This window comes from Macrobrachium rosenbergii, chromosome 55 (assembly GCF_040412425.1).
Source record: "Macrobrachium rosenbergii isolate ZJJX-2024 chromosome 55, ASM4041242v1, whole genome shotgun sequence".
Taxonomy (NCBI): Eukaryota; Metazoa; Arthropoda; class Malacostraca; order Decapoda; family Palaemonidae; genus Macrobrachium; species Macrobrachium rosenbergii.
The window spans coordinates 62,591,985-62,618,044 of NC_089795.1; the positions used below are offsets into that span (position 1 = coordinate 62,591,985).

Consider the following 26,060-nt stretch of genomic DNA (forward strand, 5'->3'; position numbering starts at 1 on the left):
GCGCCGAGTCTTACTTGGACCCATTCGGTGTCGATGTAGGTCTGGGCTATTTTTGATACTCCGCATGGCTCTGAGCCATACTCATCATCCCGCATTCGAGAGAGATACGTCCCTTCTCCTAAAGAGACATATTCTTGTTGTCTCTCAAAGTTAAGTCACTTGTTAGTCACGAGGATCACCTTTCGGTGAAGTGTTACTAAAGCCCTCAATTTTTTTTCCCACAGAATACTGCCATCAACCAGACAAACAATCAAGTCGAAATAGAAACAGCTTCCTCCTGTGGTTAGTTAGCTTTAATGTATAGCTAATTAACCACTAGTAAATTTGTCTGCAACCGAACCTATTTCCAACAAGAGCGTTCTTAGACCACAAACCACTGCTAACGTTGAGCAGTCCACCTCACTAAAAGCTCCCTTTTCCCCTAAGTTACATTTCTATAGTTTCAAAATCTAATTACACGCTTCCAGTGGAAGGCCCTACCCTACTGGCAAATTTTTCGGAAAATTTCTCACAACTCCAGTCGTCAACCAACTTCCCCCTCCGAGGAAGTATTGCATTCCTAGACGTAGAAGTCTTTCCACAAGCGTGTGAGTTAACGTGACGACTGGATACATCCAGTTGAGTATACGGGAACCAGACACCCTAGAAATACCCTGGCATTTGGACCAAAACCTTCCGGCGGCTTGAACGGAGAAGACCCACTTTAATATACACAAATGCCACCTATACAAGCAGAGTAAGGGAGTAGTTACGGGCCTCCCTTAGATTTCCTTCTTACTAACTAGGAGTTGTATAGGAGGAAAAGTTTTCAGCAAGATCCTAGGCAAGCCAACGCACACCTCCCCACACACCATCCCACACACACACACACACACACACACCATCGTTATATGGAAATCACCATTGTCAGCGTAACAACTAGGGAGAACCTCGAAATCTTAAGATAGACTCCACAATGATAAACTTGACGTGTCAACTTTCCCAGCTGCTAACTGAATGGGTAAAGCAAGTTCCCTCAGACTAACTACGAATAAGTATAGTTATCTCAAGACCTGCTGATAGAGAGCAGCCAATAAAACCATTCTACAATACCGGAGAGGCGAAACAGCCTTATGAAAAGGATCAGGGAGAGCTTCTCTGCCACATCTCCATATCATAAAACTGCTGGCATAACCTCTCATGTACAGGACGCTTCCTTCCAGATTTGCCTTAATATTTGATTCTGAATCATCTCGTCCATCAGTTATACAGGAATAATCGTGACCTTTTCAAGGTCAAAAAACAGTCATATGATGATGCCTGGATACGAATTCTTTTCAGATGGACAATTCAGAGCAGATCAGAATATCGGTGGTTACTTAATGCAAGAATTGTTGCAGCGATGACTCATCAAGAGTAACCCAACCCTTCCTCCAGATACGCAGGAAAGGAATGACGTGTAAAGCTTTGAATGCCCACATGATGATGCCCTCAGTCTTTTGTCGGCATGACAACCAAACGACCGTCTTAGTCCTTACAGAAACTGGCAATTTCCTTTCATTATAAAACGGTGCATCAAGGAATCCTCGATCATCCTGATCTGCTACAGTCGGTAGAAATCCTGGATACTTGCCCCGATTGAAGACAACTACATCTGATGTAAGCCATATTTATTCAAAACCTTCATTCGTCGATGAACACTAAGATAGAAATTCTATTAATCCATTAACCCTCAGGAGTCGCCCCTGCATCAAGAACAATCGATGCCATCCTGAGCGCCAAATACCAACCTTTTAGAATGTCAACAACATCCCGGGACGTTTATAGTCTGCTCAGAATTGCCCGAAATGTCTGCATGTGTGTGTGTGTTTTTTTTTTTTTTATTACCCTAACAGTGTCAGTTAAGACGATCTTCATCGTTTTATTTACTGGAGAACTGTGGAACAGTCTTGCTGGCAGTGTTATGCTCGTTGTTGATGCAAATGTTCTTAGGCTTAAGCGTCTGCAGTACTATCTGAAAGCATTTGTTCTTGTGTTTTAGTTTAGCTATTCATTAATTATTTATATATTATTTTTTTTTATTATTACTTATTTATATTTATTCCTTCTTCCATCTTATTCTTGCCCATAATTATTGTATTCTTGTACAAATAAGCACTTTACTTTGAGGAACCTTGCAATTCAGATCAATAGCCTTCTTGGATCAATTAAGCAAATGATGAATGATAATTATTTGTATATTTATTATCAGATCCTTTAACCAATAAGCTCGATTTTTCCCGTATCCTTGACGATCAATGTCCCTTTTCCGTGTTATTCTGAAAAACTTTTGATCACCAAAATGTCTTGTGTGCCTTGTATATCTAGGCTTTTCTGTGCAGATGTTTTAGATTATTCTCACTTGGCAAGTATTTTTCCCTCAGCCTGAACCACTGAGAGGAATTGTCAGCAGTGATTTCCTCTGTGGCTTTTATTTTTATTGGATGATGGGATCCATTCTAAATATGGGTAAAACGGCGTCACTCCCGAGTGTCTCTACCTGTTATTAATAATTCATCACTGATGTACATATAAGTATTATATAACTTGGTATTATAGACTTGGAATAACAAAAACTATTTCATATTTGGTCTAAACCAAGAGCATAAAGCCTTGGACACTTGTCCTGAAGTATTCAGACACTTATTCTGTCTCAAGAAAAAAATATAATTATCTCTAGTCAGTACCACCACGCAAGTTAGGCCTTACATTTCCCTCAAACATATGTATATGTAGCAACATGAATTAAAGCTTTAGATTGTCTTTTATATTACGGGTTTGTCTCAGTTGGTGTCATTCCTATGCTGATATGAATACCACCATTACCATTTTAACATATTGATCTTCACTGAGAGGACAACCTAAATTGAAAGGTCCATTTACAATTTGCATTTAGCCATTAGAAATGTTACCGATGAAAAAGTAAAACTGGAGTCTCGGTTACACGAATTACAAGCTCCGAATTATCATGGCTTGGTAGTTACCCTGTTGCGAGTCCAAAAATTTAACCTGCGTAAAACGCGTCAGAAATAATTAATTTCCAACGTTGTCTTACGCAAAGAAAAGGTATAACAGGATTTCAGATGTGCTTTCATCTATCAATAAAACTTCTGACATGACACAATTTTATTAAAAATATATTACAGTAACAATGTTGACAAGCCTACCCAGGCGATAGATCATCTCTACTGAACTAAAACAAGTATATGTACTACAAAGGATAACGATGCAGTGAAGGGAGCTGCAAACACTTGAGCAATAATGCACCAGTAAAAGTGTGTATAATGTCGACTACTAACAATATTACGAGTGTATGTAGGTACAAGTTAAGACGTACTGTTATCAACAAGAATGTTGAGAGAGGTTAGAAATGGAGGCCTAATCTTCCATAGACTCTGACAAAAATCAGAGAAGTATCTTATTTACATCTTAAATTTAAGTTGTGTGGGGAGGGCGCCAAATTTTCCAGTGAAATTCATACTTTCAAAAGTACAAATTCAAAACCTCAGCTAAAACGTAGGTAAAAGTTTCCTTCTTACTTATATATTTTCACAATCTTTATCCTGTTATTCGTCTAAACAGAGAAGAGAGAAGAAAGAGATGCACAAAAACGGTTTGTTAGGCGTATAGAATTGACATTAAAGAGGTTCAGGTATTAACACTGATCCTGCAAAAACAGAAAGACTGGAAATAAATGATAATTAAACTCACTAACCTGTTTTGAGGAACATTGTATATATAATTCTTTAGTGAATATGTGCATCTCCACCAAAGAGTGATTATGTCCCTTTTTCATTTTGCAGGGGTACTCTACAAAACGTAATTATTTTACCATTGCTCACGTGAAATTGTAAAATAGAGCACATTCCTTTGCATTACACAGCGGATTTCAGAAGACATTAACTCATGTCATAATTTTATGGTAAACTGGAAATGGGAAAATGGTCTGCAGTCGGAGTAGGAAAGTCAGTTAAAAAAAAACATAATGCTTTTTCAATTTGCTAATGATTCTTTGAAAGATTTTGTTGCTCTCGATGAACTTTTTCTCTCCTTGCAATAGGATACGAATTCTTCAAGTTTTGGAGGCTTGGAGGTTTTCTGAACGGTCACGATCACCGTTGCAAGATTTTATATTTGATATGTTTGCAAAATTTATGAAAGCTCCAGATACAAATTTCACTAAGTCTGTCTTGAAATATACCTAAAATTTATCTTTGTTTCTTTCTTCGGGTCTGTTTTCTTGACTTTGAAACTTGCCGAACTACAACTTGGCGTTTTCTTTTTTCAAGTTATCCGTTTTGCACTAAATAGTAATTAGCCTATAGCTAATTCTTCTTCATTTGTATCGGCATACTTTTCCTTTGAATATTGGTCGTTTGCATAACCGTATTAAAATATTCAATTATATTAAGTTAAGATAAAAAGTCTATATTAGTTTCTTCCTTAAAACACCCATCAAATTTGCCTTCCATTACTAATTTGATATTTATAACACATTTTATTGTCACTATTTTGTCCAAAAATTCATAGAAGATAGTTTGATAAGCAATAATTTTACACATTTTTTCTCTAACGAATGTTGACATTGAAGGCTGCATCTGAACATAAAATTATGTTATTTTTCATTACATATGTATATGCTATCATTATCTATTACTTCAAGACTATACCAGTTAGGCCGTACTGAAACCCCTTAATCATTTCAGACCATTTGTGCACAAACAGATAGCCTCACTAAATTTATAAAATATCGGTAATAAATACATCTAATTTTTTTAAATATCTGATTATTCTACAAATAGCCAACAAAACATACTTTGGGGCGGCGTAATTTAGCAATTTATTGGGCTTTAAACATTTGGATAACAAGGTTAAGCGTAAGAAGATACATGTGTAAACGTTTCCAGTGTTATTACTTAACAGTTAACATTCTATATATACAACATTCCAAGTCAAGGTAAGAAGGGCTTAACTTTTAACGGATTAACAATGTGAGGTTTCATGGACTGGACCACGGGGCCAAAATCAACTTCCTCGAGTATTGTGGTACCGGGAGGAGAGGTAGAAGTAGATAGGGGAGGAGAAGCAGAAGTAGATAGGGCCGGAGAAGCAGAAGTAGATAGGGGAGGAGAAGTAGAAGAAGATAGGGGAGGAGAAGTAGATAAATAAGGAGGAGAAGTGATTGAAGTGTTGGTCTTCAAAAACTCAGTGAAAATCGGCGAACTTGTTGTCGTTATCACAAACGTTTTACCGAGGGGCTTGCTGCGCGTGATGATAAACAGCGGGTTCTTCTTCAAGGGTGAACTGTTCTCCGGTCTGGACTCTGTGCTGTTGAAAGATGGATGATGATGATCTGAGGGCTGAATGTCCTTGGTCGGTTTATCTTCCTGTTTCTCTATCGATGCTTTGTCTGAACTTGTTTTTGCGTGTTTCTTCCACCTGTAAGGGTTCGATATCTTATCCTGAAAGATAAACAAAAATTAAACCTTGATGATAATGAAGTAATTCTATTTCCTGCATAAAGCATGACCCATTTTAAATCTTACGACACGGAGGTATTTGTAGTACGGTTAGTTTTTAATTGTAGCATAACCTTCAAAATAGAAACTGAAGTTAAACGGGTTAGAACTTTAGATACAAAAAATTCAGTCATACTGCATTAGTAAATTTTATGGTATCTGAGAAGAAATTGTCATCTCCATTTCGAATGGCACACTTTTCTAAAGATTCAACACGTTCAGCTTCCTTATTGCCCTGTGAAAATGGTATATATATATATATATATATATATATATATATATATATATATATATTTAGAATTTGACTCGATTCATCATTATATCATCTCTCTCTCTCTCTCTCTCTCTCTCTCTCTCTATATATATATATATCTCATATATATATATATATATGTATATATATATATATGTATATATATATATATATATATATATATATATATATATATATATATATATATATATATATATATATATATATATATATATATAATATATATATGTATATTATAATATATATATGTATACATATATATTATATTATATATATGTATAGTGTTGATGTATAGTTTGTACAGCTGTAACGAGAGCTGAAAATTACAATGAACTCCTTTTTGACTTGGGAGATAGTAGGAACGGAATGGGTCCAACAACGTCATCCTAAAAATATTTTCTGAGAATTGCAATGTGACATTCACCAGTTATCTTTCTGAAGGAAAAGGAAATATATATATATATATATATATATATATATATATATATATATATATATATATATATATATATATATATATATATATATATATATATTAATGTAGTGCAAATGGTGTTAACCTTCCAATGTTATGTTTTTCAGTAGTTGTATTATATAAAATTGCCCTTTTTTCTTGTACATCATATGAAAACTGCTAGGTAACCAATTGGTTCTTAGCCACGTAAAAATAAATCTAATCCTTCGGGCCAGCCCTACGAGAGCTGTTAATCAGCTCAGTGGTCTGGTTAAACTAAGATGTACTTAACTTTTACTCTCCGCAGTTCGCCTATTGTTTAGTAACTTTAATCACTTTCGTGATAAGACATATTAACGCTAATCCTAAAAAAACTTGTTATGCTCATCTAATCGAGGTTCATGTTCAAAGTCCTTATACTCCAGTAATACGTACATGCGTCGTCTGAACTGACCGCTGAGAAGCAACCTACAAATCCTGTGCTTGTAAAGCATTTCAGGGGCTCAAGAAATGAAAAGTATCAAGACTGGGAAATGCGAACTTACATATGCACTCCCACACAAAGACTGGGTATCTATCTATTTTCTATCAATAATAATAAAATCCGAGTAGATCTCTCTAGTGAAGTTCCCTATTTAGATGAGATATTAATGAAAGGGAGATGGAGATGGCCTGAACATGTACTGTACTTCGCCCGACCCAGGGGATAGTGTCATCTGATTCTGGACTCCTTTGCACGAAAAGGTCGACTTAAATGAGAACTATGATGTGGGAGACTTGGAATGAGAGAATTATTATAGAAGACATAACACAAGGAAAGACACGAGTGGCGTCATTTCTCGATCCTTTGCGTCACTTGGTGTTGCAGGCAATGATGATGATAGTTATTCCAAAATTACTAACGTAAAATTCCTGAAATCTTCGATATTACGTATTAGGTCAAAATTACCTACAAAAAAGATTGTATTTACGATGATATATGGTTTACTCTGCTCACCTTCAACCTCCACCGATCCCCACACTACCAAATTCCACCCATTGATCTATTGAATTATAAATAATAAACTTCTGATCAAACAAGCCTTCATTCGTAACATGGCAACACAGACTTATAGAAACATTTCAGTTGGTTTCATAAATATTCCTGTGAACACTACGTAATTACAGACATGAATCGCATACATGCTGTACGCGCGAAGAGGTGTATAAAAGTAAAATTTGCTAAAAGAACTGATTTGAGTAGTTCTTTTTTTAATTGTAAATGACGCTGATCTGCTGTTGGGTTCCTCTGACAAAACTTAGAGACTACCCACCTGAACGCTGTAGATTTTCTGGTTGAGATGATAATGATTTTGTGACCTTTCACAATCTACATTACGCCAGTGATCACAGGTAAGGATCTCTTGACTGAAGAGAGTTCCGTTCGGGCATAAGAAAGAATTGTGTCTGTTTCCGAATTCACACATGTGGAATACCTGAAAATGTATATATTGAAAGTATGGAATAATACTTAATCATCATATTACACAGGGAAAGCAGTACAAGACATTAGTGGTGTATTCATTGATGATACGATATTGGAGTGATCTCAAACAGTTCAAAATGTGAGGGGTAACATCATTAAAAGCGAATACCTGGCATTCTGCTTCTGGATCCGCATAATATCCAATAACTCTGCCAACACACGTAAAAGAAGTCTTTGGAACAAAGCTGTAGACAGGGTAATCTACGTTTGCCACACCAGGAATGCCGGAGATGCGGCCAGTGATCTGAAAATCACAATTATAAAAGTGAGCCCTATTGACTTTGCATTCGTTTTCTATGTCAGAGATATAAAAAATCATTCTCTATTATTGTTGGAGCTTTTGCGTTTTCTATAGCGATGTCATGTTTTAGAGCTAAACTATGATATAGTCAACACGCCTCCGTCAGTATGAATTACTGAGGTACTATGACACCCTATAGACAAAATGACAAAAATAAAATTAAGCTTGTTAACAAAAATAGATATCAAGAGCTGCAATAATGAAGCAATTTTAGATGTTGGTTTTCAAGCTGAATCTCCAAAATTAGTAGCCAACATATAACGTTTTGCAATGAACGTGGTAAAGCATTCCGGATATCCAAATTCACTGTTACCTACAATAGTGAAAATTTTAAAACTAGAAGTCACTGGTCATTGCTTGTTATGAAATCAACTTTAGGGATGAGATTATATAACAAATCAGATGATTATATTGGTAATTGAAATAACAGAATTTCAATATTTGTAATCTTTAGATACTGCATAATAAGACATAGGCTATCAGTGTATCTGTCTGTCTATATATATATATATATATATATATATATATATATATATATATATATATATATATATATATATGTGTGTGTGTGTGTGTGTGTGTGTGTGTGTGTGTGTGTGTGTGTGTGTGTGTGAGTGTGTGTGTGTGTGTTTGCTTTTATCCATGTTTTCCTATGCATACGTAAGTATTGAAGCTTCTCTCTTTTCCTGCAAGTTACGCATTTAAGAGTTCATAGGCATCACCGATATTTAATAGGTGATAGTTTGCAAGAGATCTTTTGTTTATGTGATACTATAAATCTTTACTAAAAATAATAGTCTTGTTATTAGATTAGGCTATTCTGATACTCATCTATCCATAAATAACATCTGGCGGGATATAAGAAAGCTGATTGTAGTAATCCTTTTTGGGTATGCAACTACGATGTGGTACCAGGATATACGATAATACGAATAAAAATAAAATAAGAATAATTTCGGGAATCTGTTTTGCTTTCCCAAAGTTTTTCCACTCCCAGGTGGTGGATGCTCTTTCTCTTCCCTCTTTCCTTTGTGTTTCTTAACTATTTAACATGCCTCTTTATGAGAGGCAAGTTCATTCCTTTCAAGAATGACAGCTTGCTTCTGACATCCTTTTTTAAATCCTCGCGTTAAAAGAAAAAAAAATATTGACGCACGTCCTCTAGAAACCAATGTTTACATTCTGCCTACGTGACCCTCTGTCAGGCAAAGGTCAGGGTAACCTATTTTCAGTTGTCACCTGCACAGGAACACCTCTCCCCTACCCATTCTCTTAGCAAGGAGGAAAGCGCTTACTTATCTTTTATGCCGCACTTAGGAGCTTGTATGATGAATCATACTTTTATCTGGTGTGACATTTACGTAATACCCATGAATGTCAACTTGGCAATGAGCAGATCGTTCAAATATGCTGCTGCTATGCGTACGTTTCAAACGGTGCATGTCTATTAATGGCACGGAAGTTTTTGTTATCTTTACTTTTGTTTTTGTTGTGTAACTTGCTCTGAAGTTCAACAGTTGATATTTCGTACGAGAACAGCGTCTTTCGTAAGGTGTGAATGGTTTCCTTTTCATTTGTCAGACTATTCTGTATGAGTCCGTTAGTTTAATGCAAATATCAGCCCAATAGAGAAAACTGCCGAGCATGGATGTTGTTGTAGGTGAGGTATTTTCCCTCAAACGCTGTTTTCTTTATCGAGACCCATTCCCTTCGATCATTTCAAATCAATTCTTCTCATTCAAAATCGCACAGCTTTATTTTTTGGGTATCATCCTTATTTTTTTTCTACTTGCTCAAGTTCAACCATGCCTGTAAACTCAGTTTGTTTAAAGTAATCTTGTTGTAGAATATACTCTTGTCTAGTTGTAAATCAAATTTCACCTCTCACAGAATGCATGGTTCGGGCAGGTCTCGGTGCGAGCTCGTCCAGTTTCAGAACTTATGTCTTTCTGCCCTTCCAAGGAAGAAATCAAGGTCAGTATTTTGCCAGTTCTTGGTAATGTAGAACAATCTGTCAGTGAAACTAATCATTCGATTATGAAGCGTTGGCAATAAGCAAGCGTGGTTTCTGGAGTTGAAGCTCATCGTGGTTTTTTTTTAATTCAGAAGCTTATAGTGTGTGGAGACGTTGTGAGTTACACACACATCTGCTTCTTATCCTTTATTAATAGCTAATCCTTATTTTCTTAATTATTTTCTTTGGATAGTAAAACTGTACTCTATTATGTAGGCACTGTAAACCCTTCATAATTCGACTTTGTAAAAGCAATGAAACGTGAAAGAATACTGTCCTGTCAAGTAGTTGTGGAGATTAATAATCTCAAAAGGATTAATAGCAACGTTTGGATAAGCACTTTCCGTTTTTATATCCCCATTTTCAGGAGAAATTACTAGAGAATGCCAAATCCAAAAAGAGAAAAAATGTTCTGCGACCCAGTAATGCCAATTCGACACAGCCTAATCTATTTAGATTATTGTCAACTTAAAATAAATACTGCTAATAACTGGATTATCAAGTATTATTCGTGTAGACATGCGTGGTCTTATTAGATCACTTTGATTAGCACCGCAGTGTGGATCCGGGTATTAATCAACTTATTGGAATGTCTGTTTTCATGCGATGACAAACATCTATCTGCAGGTAGTACCGCTTGTGACTACCACATTATCAGTCATTTATAGACAGCTTTATAGACAGTATATATATATATATATATATATATATATATATATATATATATATATATATATATATATATATATATATGTGTGTGTGTGTGTGTGTGTGTGTGTGTGTGTGTAATATATATATGTAAATACATATATTTATAGATATATATATTATATATATACATATACATATATATATATATATGTAATATATATATGTATATTCATATATATATTCATATTTATATATGTATGTATGCATATATATATACTGTATATATGTGTGTGTGTCATTTATATATATATGTATATATATATGTATATATATATGTATATATATACTATATATATATATGTGTGTGTGATAAATAAATGATAATATATATATATATATATATATATATATATATATATATATATATATATATATATATATATATATATAAGACGGAAAAAACCATAAAATACTGTGTACGCGTTGCAACCATATATTTTGAATATCGATATATGGCATTCCTGATCACTGGTGACGTGTGGACAAACGGTAAGTGACAAGAGTATTTATAAGGCATATGCAGGATCGACGTTGTTCGTATTTAGATATCCACTGGCCCGGGATGGAAAAGTGGCCATACCCATGTGTTTTGCTCCTTAACTCCCGCACGTTTTGAGTTTGCCGGCCGTATCTGCTGGAACACCTGTTTGAGAATATACCTTAAGATTAACTTGTCAGGGAAATCAGATTTCCAATGTCTTCTTCACTGGCTCATATTGTTATTTTCACTGATGGTGGCAGATTCCAGCGTCTTCCTTTTGTATGTTCAGCTACTTTTGAAAACCAGCTTAAGGTTTAAGGTTACTGCATGGAATCTTATAAACACCGGCGTCTGCTTCCTTTTTTTTATTCAAGTATACAGTAATGAGTACTTTGGGCAGTGAAAAATAAGTTGATTGTTAGGTTCGAGGTGTTCTGCTGCTTTTTTGATGTTTTCGATGTAAAGAAGTTTTATTTAGTTGTTAAAATCTATTTGTTTTTTTTTGTGGGACCGCTGTAGTATATTTTGTTTAGTTTATTGATAGCCCCCTCAGTAATGTACGCTGCGTAGAGCAGTTGCATTAGATGTTGACGGATCGTATTGAATTCTTCCTGTAAATATCCATTTGAATATATCCTAAGCCCTCTGAGAAATAGACTGTAGCCAACTATGATCTTTACAGTAAAGGTGTATTTATTCAGTTCTCTTGTGATTGAACGTTTGGGTACGGAAATTTACCTTCTTTTTTTCCCTTTTGTTTTGGGTTTAATGATCGGGACAAGTGAATTCAGTTTGTGTGAAAATTCATTTTAATCTCCCCAGCTAATGTCCCAGAATGTAAGCCAGATGATATCAAGGGATGTGATAGACGGCAAAATTTCCGTTTCAAAATGTTCCATGTAAAGGTTTGCTAGAAGTGGGGGGGAAAGGGGACTGCCCATACTACAGCCACTGGTGTTCCAGTGGATACGCCCACCAGATACACAGGAGGGAATTAATGAGGACCAAAACACAAGGAAATGACTTCTTTTCCATCCGAGGTCAGTGGAGATGTACATACCACCAACGTCCTATTGCCACACTTGCATATGCATTGTAAATACTCTTGTTACTTACCATTTGTCCACATTTCACCAGCGATCAGGAATACAGGAGTATTGGTGTCGAAATATATGGTTGCAACGTGTATATAGTGCATTAATGGGCATTTTTATCCTCATAGTACAATGTTAGATCACAGTAAAAGACATTCATGCTGATTATATATATATATATATACATATATATATATATATATATATATATATATATATATATATATATATATATATATATATATATATATATATATATATATATATATATATATATATAATTCCGGAAAGGAGGGAGAACTGCACTGAAATCACATTTTATATATATATATATGTATATATATATATATATATATATATATATATATATATATATATATATATATATATATATATATATATAATCAGTGTACATGAATGTCTTTTACTGTGATCTAACATTGTATATATATATATATATATATATATATATATATATATATATATATATATATATATATATATATATATATATATATATATATATATATATATATATATATATGTATATATATATATATATATATATATATATATATATATATATATATATATATATATATACGAGGTATGTTCAATAAGTAATGAGAAATGTCAGGCAAGACACTAAATATGGTTTGATCAAATACTACCTCATGGTGAAGTACACATACATATATTCTATAAAATGACAAACTGGCAACTTTCTATATTTGTAGGTCTGAGTGCAGCAGTGAACGTGGTGGAACCAGTCTGATCTGGTTTGCCAATCTGTGAACACTTTGTCAAAATGCAGGGAAACATGGATAAACGTTGCCATCAAATCTTGTGTTAAACTTAAGAAAACCAAACAAGAAGCTTATGGAATGTTAAAGGAGGCCTATGGGGGATGAACAGATGAGCCAAGCAAGTTTCTATCGGTGGTTTAACAGACTTTCTGACGGAAATGAACAGGTTGAGGATGAACCCAGATCTGGAGCACCGAAAGTGCATAAGGAGGAGGAAAACATTGAGGAAGTGCAAAGGTTAGTGATGCAAGACCGTCGAATGTTTGTGAGGATGCTATCTGAAGCTGTTGGTATTAGTATTGGCAGCAGTAGAGACAGTTCTGACCGAAGAGGAGTGGAGGAGTGGTCAGTGGTGGTTCCATGCCACAAGTCAACGTTGGTGACCACCTGGATGGCCGACAGGGGAATGAAAGTGGTACAACACCCACCTACAGCCCTGACCCAGCCCCTTGCGACTTCTTCCTGTTTCCACGCATGAAAAAGACAGCCTCAGGGAACCAGATTCCAGTCAACAGAGGAGCTGAAAGAGGCATCGGAAAGTTACCTGAAGGGACTACTGAAAAGGACTTTGAGGAGGTCTTCAGGATTGGAAGAGACGTATGCAGAAGTGTGTAGCTGCGACAGGCAATTATTTTGAAGGAGACAAAAGTTGTGTGTTTATGAAAATAAATAGTGTCTCTCCTGACAGTTTCTCATTACTTATTGAACATACTCGTGTATATTATATATATATATATATATATATATATATATATATATATATATATATATATATATATATATATACAGAAATATATTGAACGTCAGAAGTTCAAACAGTACAATTATTGTTGAACAGGTTCATGAGTGTCGTTTCATAATATAACTGCTGTTGTATCTCATTTGTTTTTTCTGTTATTTCATTTGCATCTTGTATTCTGCAATTTGCTGTTTTTCTATTAAAATTTTAATCTTGTAGCATTTTGCTTTCCCACCTAGGGGTTGCAACTTTGCTAATGCTAAAAGGTAATGACAGGAATAATAGTGCACTGTAGAAAATTAACTGATTTTACAGTTGATTCAAAAAGCGAAGTATCAGTCTTGTGTATATAATTATTTCGCCATGCCTAATTCAACCAATACTCAGAGTTCTTGACTTATTCCTTTGAAAAACAAGATATGCCAACAACCTTACCTCATTATTTAAAGGGTTCCCATATTCTTGTTAGAAACCTTGAAGTGATCAGGACGAGGTGGTTTGCTCCAGTTGTTTGCCTGGTGGGTGATTATTGTATGCTGGGATGCCTTGACTACTGGGAACAAAGACAGGCTTAGGGGGTGGGGAAGGGTTGGGAAAATGGGTCTGGGGTTCAGAACGGTATCTACTGGTCCAAAAGTGGCAGGGGTTGAAATGACCACTGGGATATTTAACACCAAAATTAGGGTTTGGGGTAACTGTGATATCTAGAGGCCTCTCTCATACTGTCCTTGAGGTTTCAGAGGAAGATGGTTATCTGATGTGGAGGACGAAGACGATTAGGAAAGGAGGTGAGGAGGTGGAAGAGGAAGTGGAGTAGAAGGTAAAGGAGATGTAGGATACAAGGAGGAGGAGGGAAGGAAGGGGAGGTGGCAAGGAAGGAAAAGGAAGAGGAGGAGGGAAGGAGGGTGGAGGTGAAGAAGGAAATGGTGGAGGCGGAGGGAGTGGACGGATGTAGAATGGAAATAGGGAGGAAGTGAAGAAGGGAATGGGAGGAGGAGGTGGAGGGAATGGTTGTAGAATGGAAAGAAGGGGTATGGAGAAGGGAAGTGGGGGGAGGGGGAGGGGAAGGAGGAAGGAGGAGGAGGAGAATAAGGGAGAGGAAGCAGGAGGAGGAGAAGAAGTGGGAGGAGGAGGAGGGGAGGAAAGGGAGGAGGAGGAGGAGGAGGAAGAGGAAAACGAGAAGGAGTGGGAAGATGTAGAATGGAAAGAGGGAGGATGTGTAGAAGAGAAAGGGGGAGGACTGAAGGAAAATGGGAGGTGGGGAAAAGTAGAAAATAGGGGAGACGAGGGAGATAAGAGGAGGATGATATCGTGAAGGAGTTGGTGTAAGAGGGCGAAGGGGAGCCTTAAAGACTCATGGAAATGGGAGAATCTGCAGGATGAGGAACAGGGACTTGAGTCTGGAAGTTGTAATTTAATGGAAGGGACAGAGGTGGAATAGACACCACCTCATCCTGCGATATGAGCTGGGCATCAATAGCCAGGCTTAGGAGGAGAAAGATCTGCGCTGGAATGTAAAACGAATTACTGATGGAGGGCCAGCTAATTCAGTCAGGTGATCACGATCATGAAAGAATTCTGTGGAAAGCATTTCATAAGGTGGTGCCAGGTGACCAATGGGAGTTGAAGCTAGCTCTGAGTGAGGCAGCAAATCCAGTGGGCCTGTTGTCACTGGGGAAGAAAAAGGATGTAGAGTGGTTGACAATGAAAGCGGAGGTATAGAAGAATAAGATAAAACCTTTTGATGTGAATTTTCTATTGTATTGGAAGGGTTATTTATTGGAGTTGGTGGCAAAAGTGTCTTTCCTTGGTGGCGTAAGGATACTGGAGTAGTGGGCGTAGGCGATGAAGACAGGCCAGGTGGCAGGGTGCTTAATTTATATGTTCTCAGTGGCTCTTGGGTTAAGTGGGAAGCAGGGTGGAAGGGAGACTTGGACGAGGAAACATCTGGTCTTCTGGAGGCTTTTAAAATGTCGTGATGAACATCATGAGAGAACGGAATATTTGTTATTGGAGAGATGCTCTGACCTATATCATGAGATAATGGTTTTATTGTGATTTGGTTTCGATGAATGTTTTGGGGATTTGGAGGACGTAACGTAATCTGGTCACGAACCACATGGTGGAGTGCTGGTTTTACAGAGAATTTTTCTCCAAATGCTTCCCTGATAGGAGGTTTCGATAATAAATGGTTCAGTGAAAAATCATTTCCTTGAGATCTTGAATGAGATTGATCCTGGTGTATTCTGTGGGCTAAAGGTCTTGAAGGGAAATGCTTATTAGGAAGTGGGGGAGGCCTTAATGGAAAGTGTTGTTGAATTTCATGCGGCACAAGGGGTCTTATTGAGAACTGGTTCTGATGCAAATCACGAGCCAGGGTTGGTTGTCGTGAAAACTGGTTATTTAATGTTCCACGAAACTTAGGCTCTGATGACAGTGGGTCAATGCGCACATCATTGGAAACATGAGGCCTCAGTGAGGGCCTCCCAGAAACTGTAGTTTTGCTACTTTCACCAAGAGCCAAGGAATTTGCATGAAAGTAAGGAGGTGGTGATGTTGGGTGAATGAAAGATGAAGATGTTGGTGAGAGTCTCAGAATGTCAGGTATTGGAGATGAGATCATGTGTCTTGCTTGCTGAAAACCACGATCATTACTCCTTTCTTGAACCCCACCGTCAGGGGGTGAAACAGTATGTTTCCTGAATTCGAGATTACGCAAAACTGATCTTGAAGGCACTGTGTAGGTTGGATTGTAAGAGCTCTCTACATAAAGAGCCATATTATCCTCTTCAGAAAGTCCATATTCCTCAAGCTTGATGTTATTGAATATATTTTCAGTTTTCAGTGAAGAAGTCTGAGTGTGGTGAGGGAGTTTTTCCTCTTCCTCAAGCATTTTTACAGGTAGATCCTCTTTAACTTTCAAAATTTCCATTGGCGAAGCATGATCAAGAAACTGGTCCTTCTTAAGGGCTTTAAATTCATTACTGGAAACTAACCCAGCTAGTTTCATGTCTCCAGATCAGGAGATACTATGATAACAGAGGGTGCCAATGTTAGTGGCCTCTTCGTCGTCGATATAGAAAATGAACGTCCACCTTTCATCCTTTGGGGAAACAGTGACTTCATACTTAAGTCTGAGCCAAATTCCTTAGCACCTCCTTCCCTAGCAAACAAACTTGGATTGGACAACTGGTGCTCCTGAGTCTTATTATGAGATTTCTTGAATAACCTTCTTCGTCGCTTCTGGTCCGGCGGTAATAAGGTTTTAGGCCTTCCAATGCCAGTGAAATCCCGAGCTTCAGCTGTTATACTGCCTTTTGCTTTTCCACTATTCCCCAGATCTGTCTCGTTCTTGAATAGACCGAGGAGGAATTCAGCATTGATGACTGCATGTTGCGATGACTCATCCGACTGCATTGTCCTAAGCCTGGAACCAAACGATCCACTAAAATCGAAGATATTACCTAATTTTGCTACTCTGGTAGTGTCTGGTGATTTGGTGGTTTCATTAACTGCAGGTTTTTTGTCACTACAAACCATTCCCAGTATCAAACCTGTAATTAAAGGTACAATTCGATTAAACAGAAGTATTCAATAAAAACTGAATGAGACTAAAACTATTTACAGTAAATCTTCGTTAAAAGTCATTATTCATTTTCAACTGTTTCCAAAAGAAAAACTAGTAATATTCCAGTGAAGCAAATAAAAATAATTCCGAATAACCAGAGCCAAAAATAATTTAAAAGACAATTATTATTTATTAGGAAATATCTACTTGGAACGCTGGAAACTCAACATACCAAAGAAGAATATTTGTAATGGCTGCCAATGCCGCGACATCATTCTGAAATAAAATATGACATACATATTAAAGGGTTGCATTGCATAAAATCATATGAATTTGATATGCTGCTTGTTGGATGGATAAAGGCTTCAAGGTAGTGGAGATATTTCAAACCTACTTTTACTAATTAACTTTGCCGTACTCTGATGCTGACTTAATGAAATATAGATAAGGCAATAAATCCCTTATTGCGTTTTGAGTTATATATAATTTAGCGTTTATGGCTAAATCGAACATTTCAACTGAAATTATTCTTCCTTAGGGTTTAAAATCTAACCCTAATTCCCTTGTAGCTTCTGAGGTATATGTTTTCTAACTTACGTTAGAGGAAAGTTTATTTTGCATTAAGACAATTTAGACCAAAAATCCAAACCTTTGCAGTACATGCCTAGTTTGACCCTGATTTGTTAAAAAAAAAATTAGTAAGGTGAAAAATTCTCTGGAAGTTTTTATCCTTGTGCGTCTCCCCCACTGCCCCCTGCCCCAACTGTCTTAACTTTCACATAAGAACCCATAAAGAAAACAGTAAAGGTGACTATTTTATTAGTCAAATTTTCCAAAGAAAAGCATTCATGGTACAAAATAACCACTTTCAAATGTTCTGGCAAAAGCAGTGCTCTAAAAATAAGGAAAACAATAAGTGAATTAGGCAGAATATTGTCGCAGAGTCAGAAGACTCATGGATTTAAATATCTCCTCTATGGTGCTGCTTGGCTTTACGTCTTTCAACTTTTGCTGTGTATTATACAGTATACCGTAACTGACATTAAATAACCAAGAGACATTTTTAAAAGAATGTAAAACTATGAGTTTTCCAGATTTCGTAATTTAATGATAAATCATCTCACTGAAAGTGCAGTAACAAAATTGTTCACTTTCTTAACGTTATGCAAGTTAAGACAAGCAACTCACATGTAGGCGTATATATATATATATATATATATATATATATATATATATATATATATATATATATATATGTGTGTGTATATGTGTGTGTATATATGTATGTGTTTATGCATATGTATATGTATTTTATGTACACATATATATATTGTATATATATATATATATATATATATACATATATATATATATATATATATATATATATATATATATATATGGATACATCCATAAAGTTGGTCTTGCAGAGTTATTTGAGAAAAATCAGCAAAGGACCGAAATTTTTGATGAGGCTCCAAAACATACAAGGCCATTTAGCTTGAGGGTAGTCTAGGAAAAGGGTCGTACCATGAGAAGATTCCAGTATCAAATATTCTTGACCGCGCCTTAGCGGTCGGTTGATGCCATGTCCAAGCTTCATCCTAGTAATTGTGAAATCGTGAAAAATTAAAAATTACTACTAATGAATACAGTGAAAATAATGGGGCTTACATACTTTTATGAAAAAAAAATCGGCGATTGACGGGTAATAAGTAGCGTTTTCTAGAATATAAATATTGACTTCAGCGAAATTGCAAACGCAAATGGTGCCTTCGGTGAAACATATAGAAGTAGATTCTTGCTTAGATAAGGCATGTAGGAGCAAATATTGACTTATTACAACCACAAGAAGAAAAGATTCTCGGTTTGCCTGCCCTTTTCTTTGAGTTACTGGAATATTAAAAAACTTCTTTCGTTAACTCATGTATTCGCTTCTGCAACTATCAAGCTGGATTTTGTTTTGATTTACGTCTTAGAGATTGGTTAGCAAATTCTAGATCAAAAGTGACGCCAGAAAAATCCCAATAATCAATTAAATAATCAGTCATAGATCAAGAATAAGTCCGGGGTAGGTTACTTACTGTATACTTTAAAACTAACAGGGAGACTCGGTGTAAGTCAGTAGGTGTCAGGGTTAAAAAAAATGAAAAGAACTCGTATCAAGCAATCTGGTCTACAGGGTGTTCATTGAGCAGGAGATCGGGTTGGCAAATAACAACAAATAATCCGTGAAGGGACCATGGGTGAGCGTACGTGATGGGGCATTAACTTTGGGGGAGCCACATTTAAGTACCGGAACCAGCAAGCTGTCCCGTGAGTTGGTGGGTCCGGTTAAAAACTCTGGGTACACTCGCCTTTTTTTTTTATTTTATCCTAGATAGCGTTTTTTGTTATTGTTCTGGGTGCGTTATGCACTACTTTACTTTCTCGATTGTGGTTCCTTAATTTGGTAGCCTATATTCTGACTCACACGAAACGCCACCCTTTATCTATATCCCCCATTGTCATTACTTCTGATTACGGGATCGTTTTTTCTTAGGGATAAAATATTCAGGAATCCAGTCTACAGTATCTCATATGAAAGTACAAAGAGCTGGTGACATAACAAACTTGATGATGATGATGTGGACTGTGAGGAGAAGCGAGAGAGGGAGGAGGGGAAAAAGAAAACACCTAGAAAGGACCGTCACAAAATTAATGCAATTCATTTGAGTCTTGTCCTGAATAATAATAACCGTATTTTTTACCCAGCATGTACTGAGTTCGTTACCTCAGAAAAAAATAACAGATGAACCATCACCATGACATATTTGTTAATCATTAAGTCTTATTTCTTATGCGTTCATTATAAGTATTGCAGTGTTAATTCATAATAAAAAAAAATAACATTTGCTCTGAGTGCCAAAAGAGACCTTACAAGCCGGTACAGTGCATTTTTTCGACGTTACTTTAACGCCGCCTGCAGGTGCAACCTAATGCAGCCTTTACTGTCATCGGCAAGGTATAATTTCCAACGATAGATGTGTCTATAGCTGCAAGAGAGTTTCGTGCACGATGAAACAATTATAAATTTTTTGTAAGTATATGGTATCAATATGAAATCTTGATGCCTCGCCTATAGTGACTTCACTTGCATCCGCCGCAGGCCACAAGTATATCGTCAAGAAGAAGGTCTCAGTAATCAGGGTCGCTGGTGCCATTATTGATTAGCAATAAAAATGGCACTTTGTACCAGGCTTCTTTGAAGGTGCCGCTGTTTCCGGGGAAATGCAGAGACAAAGAACCCATTTTCACATCTTTCATCAGAATTGCATATGCAGGCAGAATGATAACAAGGCATGCAAATGCCTTACTTTCTATCTATGAATATTCATATTAGTCGGGAAATAAAAGAACGGGAGATAATTACAAGTAATTTGTGATCGCAGCTGCTCAGCTTTTGTTAAGACTGCCATTTGACATGAAAGAAAGTACTCGGCGGAGTATCTAAAGAGCAAAACAGTAAAAACACAGAAAATTACCGTACTAATTAACAATACTTTCGTACAATGTACGCAGATTCATAATGTCTGCTCATGCCACCATTTCCAGCCGAACAGAAAAGAAAACAACAGTATTTATCAACAGAATTTCCCGCAATAAAAACAGTGTCACGTTCTGATTATACTGCGTTTTACGCTTGTTTGCCTGACAACTTTCACTCTCATACCCACAAGGTCATGCCGTGATTTGTTAGGTCAAAAACTCTCTCTCTCTCTCTCTCTCTCTCTACTATCTCAGGGAGCGAAGGTTGTTGAAGGGGCCCATCACGTGTCTTGATAGATCCTATTGCTTTCACAGATGATAGCAACAAAACGCCGAGAATCTCTCTCTCTCTCTCTCTCTCTCTCTCTCTCTCTCTCTCTCTCTCTCTCTCTCTCATAGTAAATTTCACCTTCTTGGTCACTTCCTCACAATACCTATGGTGTATCTGATAATATTTTTGTACCGCGTTAAATGCAATCCTAGACTGAAAATGAACGTTAAACACTATTGGCGTGTGAAAGCCGACATTGGGAAAGGAATGCTGCCCTTTTTGAGTAATACAGTCATTTTTCAAGAAGTAAATATCAATATACTTGGCGAATGAGGTCAGGGATGAATTGTATTTAATTTAAGCAAATTTCAGAAGAGTATTAATTGGTCCGTAAACTGAAAACCTCTTTCGCCATCTAGGAAATATGCACGCCAGTCCTGTTTTTTTTTAGGAGTGGGCGGGTGGGTGAGTATTCATCAAGCTCATTGTCCTTGCATTTCCCTTTTGTCCTAGGAGCAAATAACAATACGAATTCATCAAAGTAGACTGCCACGTGAGATAACCGATATAAAAATGGTTTATCTGATAAAAACTGAACGCGCTCGTAGAAAAACGACTCGGCCTTTCTCCTCGTCATCCAACAGTAAGTCAACCCACGCACCTGTATTGATGTTTATCGCACAAAAACATTCATAGCTTCTATTTTCATTATGAGTTCACGGTCAGTGCGAAAATAACTTCGTAGAACCATTTTTCTTCACCTTTCTTTTTTTTATATTTTAACCGTCTTCTATTATCTTCAGCCAATCATGTAATACTGGGTTGAAATTCTGGGTTAATATTATGACTTGCTGTCTCATCATCGACTGATTACGTTTAGAAGTTATTGGACTTCTGCCAAGTTCTTTGAGAATTCTCTGGTAAATCGATTAAATTATGAAAATATTTAAGAAAATGTAAGGATACTTCGATGCCAGTAATAAGCATGTTACCTACGTAAGCAATAAGCGCCCTCTTAATTTTCGGGTTACGAGGTAAATTCGCCTACACAGGAGAGACTCACTCATATCTAACAAAATAGCTTTTTTTTTAAACTAGACAAGGACTTAGATAAATGGTAGCAAAGATACGAGGAAGCAAAACAGAAATGAACTGATTTTTAAATGAGCATGCTGTTATTGTACCATAGACATGAAGAAAATGACAAAGTTTTTCGGTTTGTAACTGGCTAACGAAATCAAGCGGGGAATACACTCGTTGAGTATAGCCTGTGGTAGCTACATTGACAATGACCTGGAGAATGAAAGCTGGGATTCTATTTGCTTATTACTTTCCAAATATCCTTTCACTGACATGATGTTGAATTATTTGCTGAATCTCTAAAAGAAAGCCATTTTCACCGACTATAGCTACTAAGGCGTGAAAAATATCTCAAAGCGGTGTCAAATAACAGATATGAGAATACATTTGAACACTTTCGAACATGATTCTTATTTTCCATAGCATTTTACCCCATTTTCATATTCTTTTGCCAAAAGTTTATTCGAATTTTTCTTGCTTAAAGATTTTCCTTCTTTTTGTTTAATGCAGACATCCGTCAAAGCGCTATCACAGACTCGCCCTTCCTTTCACTTTCAACAGATGAAGAGACCCTCTATTAGATGACCAAGTAAGCAAGAAATAATCTGTTCGCGGAACATCCGTATCTGAATGGTCACACACATGAATAAGGCCAACGCTCCTCCGAAGCAAATGCTTTCTTTCAAAATTGTATGATGCAAGTTAAGGTGACAGACGGGTGAATAAAAAAAAAAAAAAGTGAGAGGCCAGATCTGCCTACCACATTTCTGTCTGCAATTGACGCAGAATGCATACAATCTATACAAATGTCCGATTGACAGTCAGTCTGCCCATTGCAAAGTTACATATATTTCATTTTAATCGCTTTCTGGTCATAAAGCCGCCATCTGCTACAGCTCTCTTCTCTTAAAAGTAAATCTTAGTCTACCGCAAGTCTGTCTCAGTTATTTTTCTCTCCCTTGTTACTGCGTGTGCAATACTATCTATATAAAACTAATTTTTTTTCTCTCCCTCTCGCTTCTCACGTAAATGTCATCTTACTGGGGAAAGCTGGTATAGTTTATACGAGATTCATGAAGAAGACGAGTAAAGAAACCTCAAAGACAAGCTGCACCGCTTTATTAAGCGTGACTGGCACTCCCTCCCTCCCGTATGTATCAGGGATGGTAAAAGTTGCGTAGTCGCACAAGTTATTAACCCATAAACGACAAAGAAAAGATGAAATTGGAAAAGAGAGTATTATTGCCCCACCCCACAAATATTACGCTTCCAATGAAACTCGCGTAGTATTAATTCACAAACCACAAAATATAAAGAAAATGTGGAGAGATTGATCATTTTCTACTTCAAAACCTTGCAGTGATAACTGTATCGGTTAATCTATATTTTTTTTACCTTGGTAGGGGCAAGAGAGACAGCTAGATCTTCTCTTGAAAGTATCTCTTGCAATTTGAATAGAAAAATTAAAGTTAAATGTATATTCTTCAAGACTAACTCATTCGTATTCAGAAACAGCTGTGAATTACAGAAATAATTTTACAGGGTCTAAAATCTCATGTTCTTGTTTTTAGTATTATTATTATTCAGATTTAAAAGTGTACTTTGGAATAACGAACCTAAAAAATAATACGGGATTATCTTTAGTGACAGACCCAAACAAGTTTGCCTGGGAGACAAGGAGTGCGTTGGGGCTGTTCCTTGCGTTTTCTTGACGTTACGACCTAGACAGATTGCTTAATCTTATCATAGCAATGACTTCATGACCTACCTGAACCAGGAAGCATCTCGGAGTCGTTAAATGCGTCACAAAGGAAGTCCAATCTGGACGTAATTCTTCCTCAAAGAAATTAATCAGTCATTGTCAGTAAATGTATGTTTTATTTTAAAAGCAATCGGCCTTATACGTACCTGCCCTTTGGTTAAATATAGCCCATCTTCTGCCCTTTTAATGCGTTTGATTACAAGAATCACCTTGTAGGGTATACTGTACGATGATCATTTAAAAAGTTTTCCCATCAGCCAGAATGATAAGTAGTGACTAAAAGATTTTGATATGACTGCATTCTACAGTCATGTAAGTGATTATACACAAGTATTAAATAATCTGTCTTTTTCATTAAAAAAGGTGTTCTTTACAGTTACTATATCCAAGGAAAATCTGAGTACATACAGAAAGCAGTGGCTGCTTATATACAAAATAAGTATATGACCACTGATCTAATCATGAAGGTAGGTAGGACTCACTTTTTCATATGTTTTTTGAGCAAGTGCTCCTGTTATCAAAATACAAGAGCTGCTCTTGTGACGCCTCGGAAAAGCTGACTACAGAACTCATCGACGCAGTCCACATAATCAGTGCGTAAACACAAGTGTTATTGCCAAGGTTTCTTTCACATCTCAGTTTAACAACTAAGAGTCCAGTCAGTTCCCACTATTTTATTCATCAGAATAGTCACTTTTAAGATATCGTTTACTTGTTCATTGTATGGCACATCGTCATATTGTTTGTAAGGGCGTACATATACGTATAGATTAATGGGACTATGATGCACCAAAAACATTGTAAAGTTACCAAAGAATTAAAGGTTGTGGGACGGTAGAGGAGGCGTTGAACGTAGAAATGATTGGTATGTCTATTCAAGAAGTAGTTATGACATGGAGGTGCCATCTATTTAAGAAAATTATAAACCATAATGGCCCAATAGTAGACACCCTGTGCCATGAACTAGAAATATATATGATTATGGTGATGATGATACTGTTGATGATAATATAAGCTGAATATCAGCTCATCAAAAATTAGCTTATTTATCCGTATCAGTCATTTAGGTCAAAGAGATAAGTATCAAGTGATATTTGATGCTTGGCCTACATAAGCACATAATGAACCTTGGTTGTTTATGTAAATTCGGGCATTCAGAGGCTTATTTGCTGAAACATAAAGGACGAGGCACGCATAACCCGCAATACATAAATTTATGTAGACAGCATGGAATTTGTACAAGTGTGTGTCAGTCAAGGACACGTGTATATATATATATATATATATATATATATATATATATATATATATATATATATATATATATATATGTTATGTACAGTATCGTATGTATGTGTATATGTATAGATGTATGTATGAATGTTTGTATGTATGTATATGTGTGGGGGTGTGTGGTAAAGAACCATTTACATCCATACGCATGTTTGAATGATGTTTATGCTGTGAAACCCCCTAAAGGAGAGAGAGAGAGAGAGAGAGAGAGAGAGAGAGAGGAGATGAGAGAGAGAGAGAGAGGAATGTTTGAACTGCCCCCCAGTAGGTGAGATTCCCTAGTCGAGGCCCTCCCCATTTTGAACGGTGTACATTTTGAAGGAGCAGTGGATATTCAACATCTGGTGCTTTTTCTCGCTCCTCTTTTTCTATGTGCTCCTATCGCCGACGCACAATAGTCGACTGACAACTAGGTACCTATTTCACTGCTTAGGTCAGTGAGGAAATATTGGATTTCAGGGAACGGGCCAATCCTTCCCTCCTCGTCTGGTCCGAAAACTGTATATGGGACAGTCAGCTCGTAAATGAGTCCGCTCACCACTGCTGCATGAGAGAGAGAAAGAGGGACACTACACTAAGTAAAATGACACTCTAATCAGCCATTATTATACACGGTTGAATC

General features: G+C 36.6%; 1 protein-coding gene across 4 annotated transcripts in view; it reads left to right on the forward strand.

The window, feature by feature from the left end:
* Positions 1-26,060, forward strand: part of LOC136835334 (uncharacterized) — a 188,402-nt gene that overhangs the window by 98,822 nt on the left and 63,520 nt on the right. For all 4 annotated transcript variants that reach the window (XM_067098695.1, XM_067098696.1, XM_067098692.1 and 1 more), the window contains exon 2: positions 9,982-10,065. In XM_067098695.1, coding sequence (XP_066954796.1) covers positions 9,982-10,065 — 84 coding nt within the window. The remainder of the gene's footprint in view (positions 1-9,981; positions 10,066-26,060) is intronic.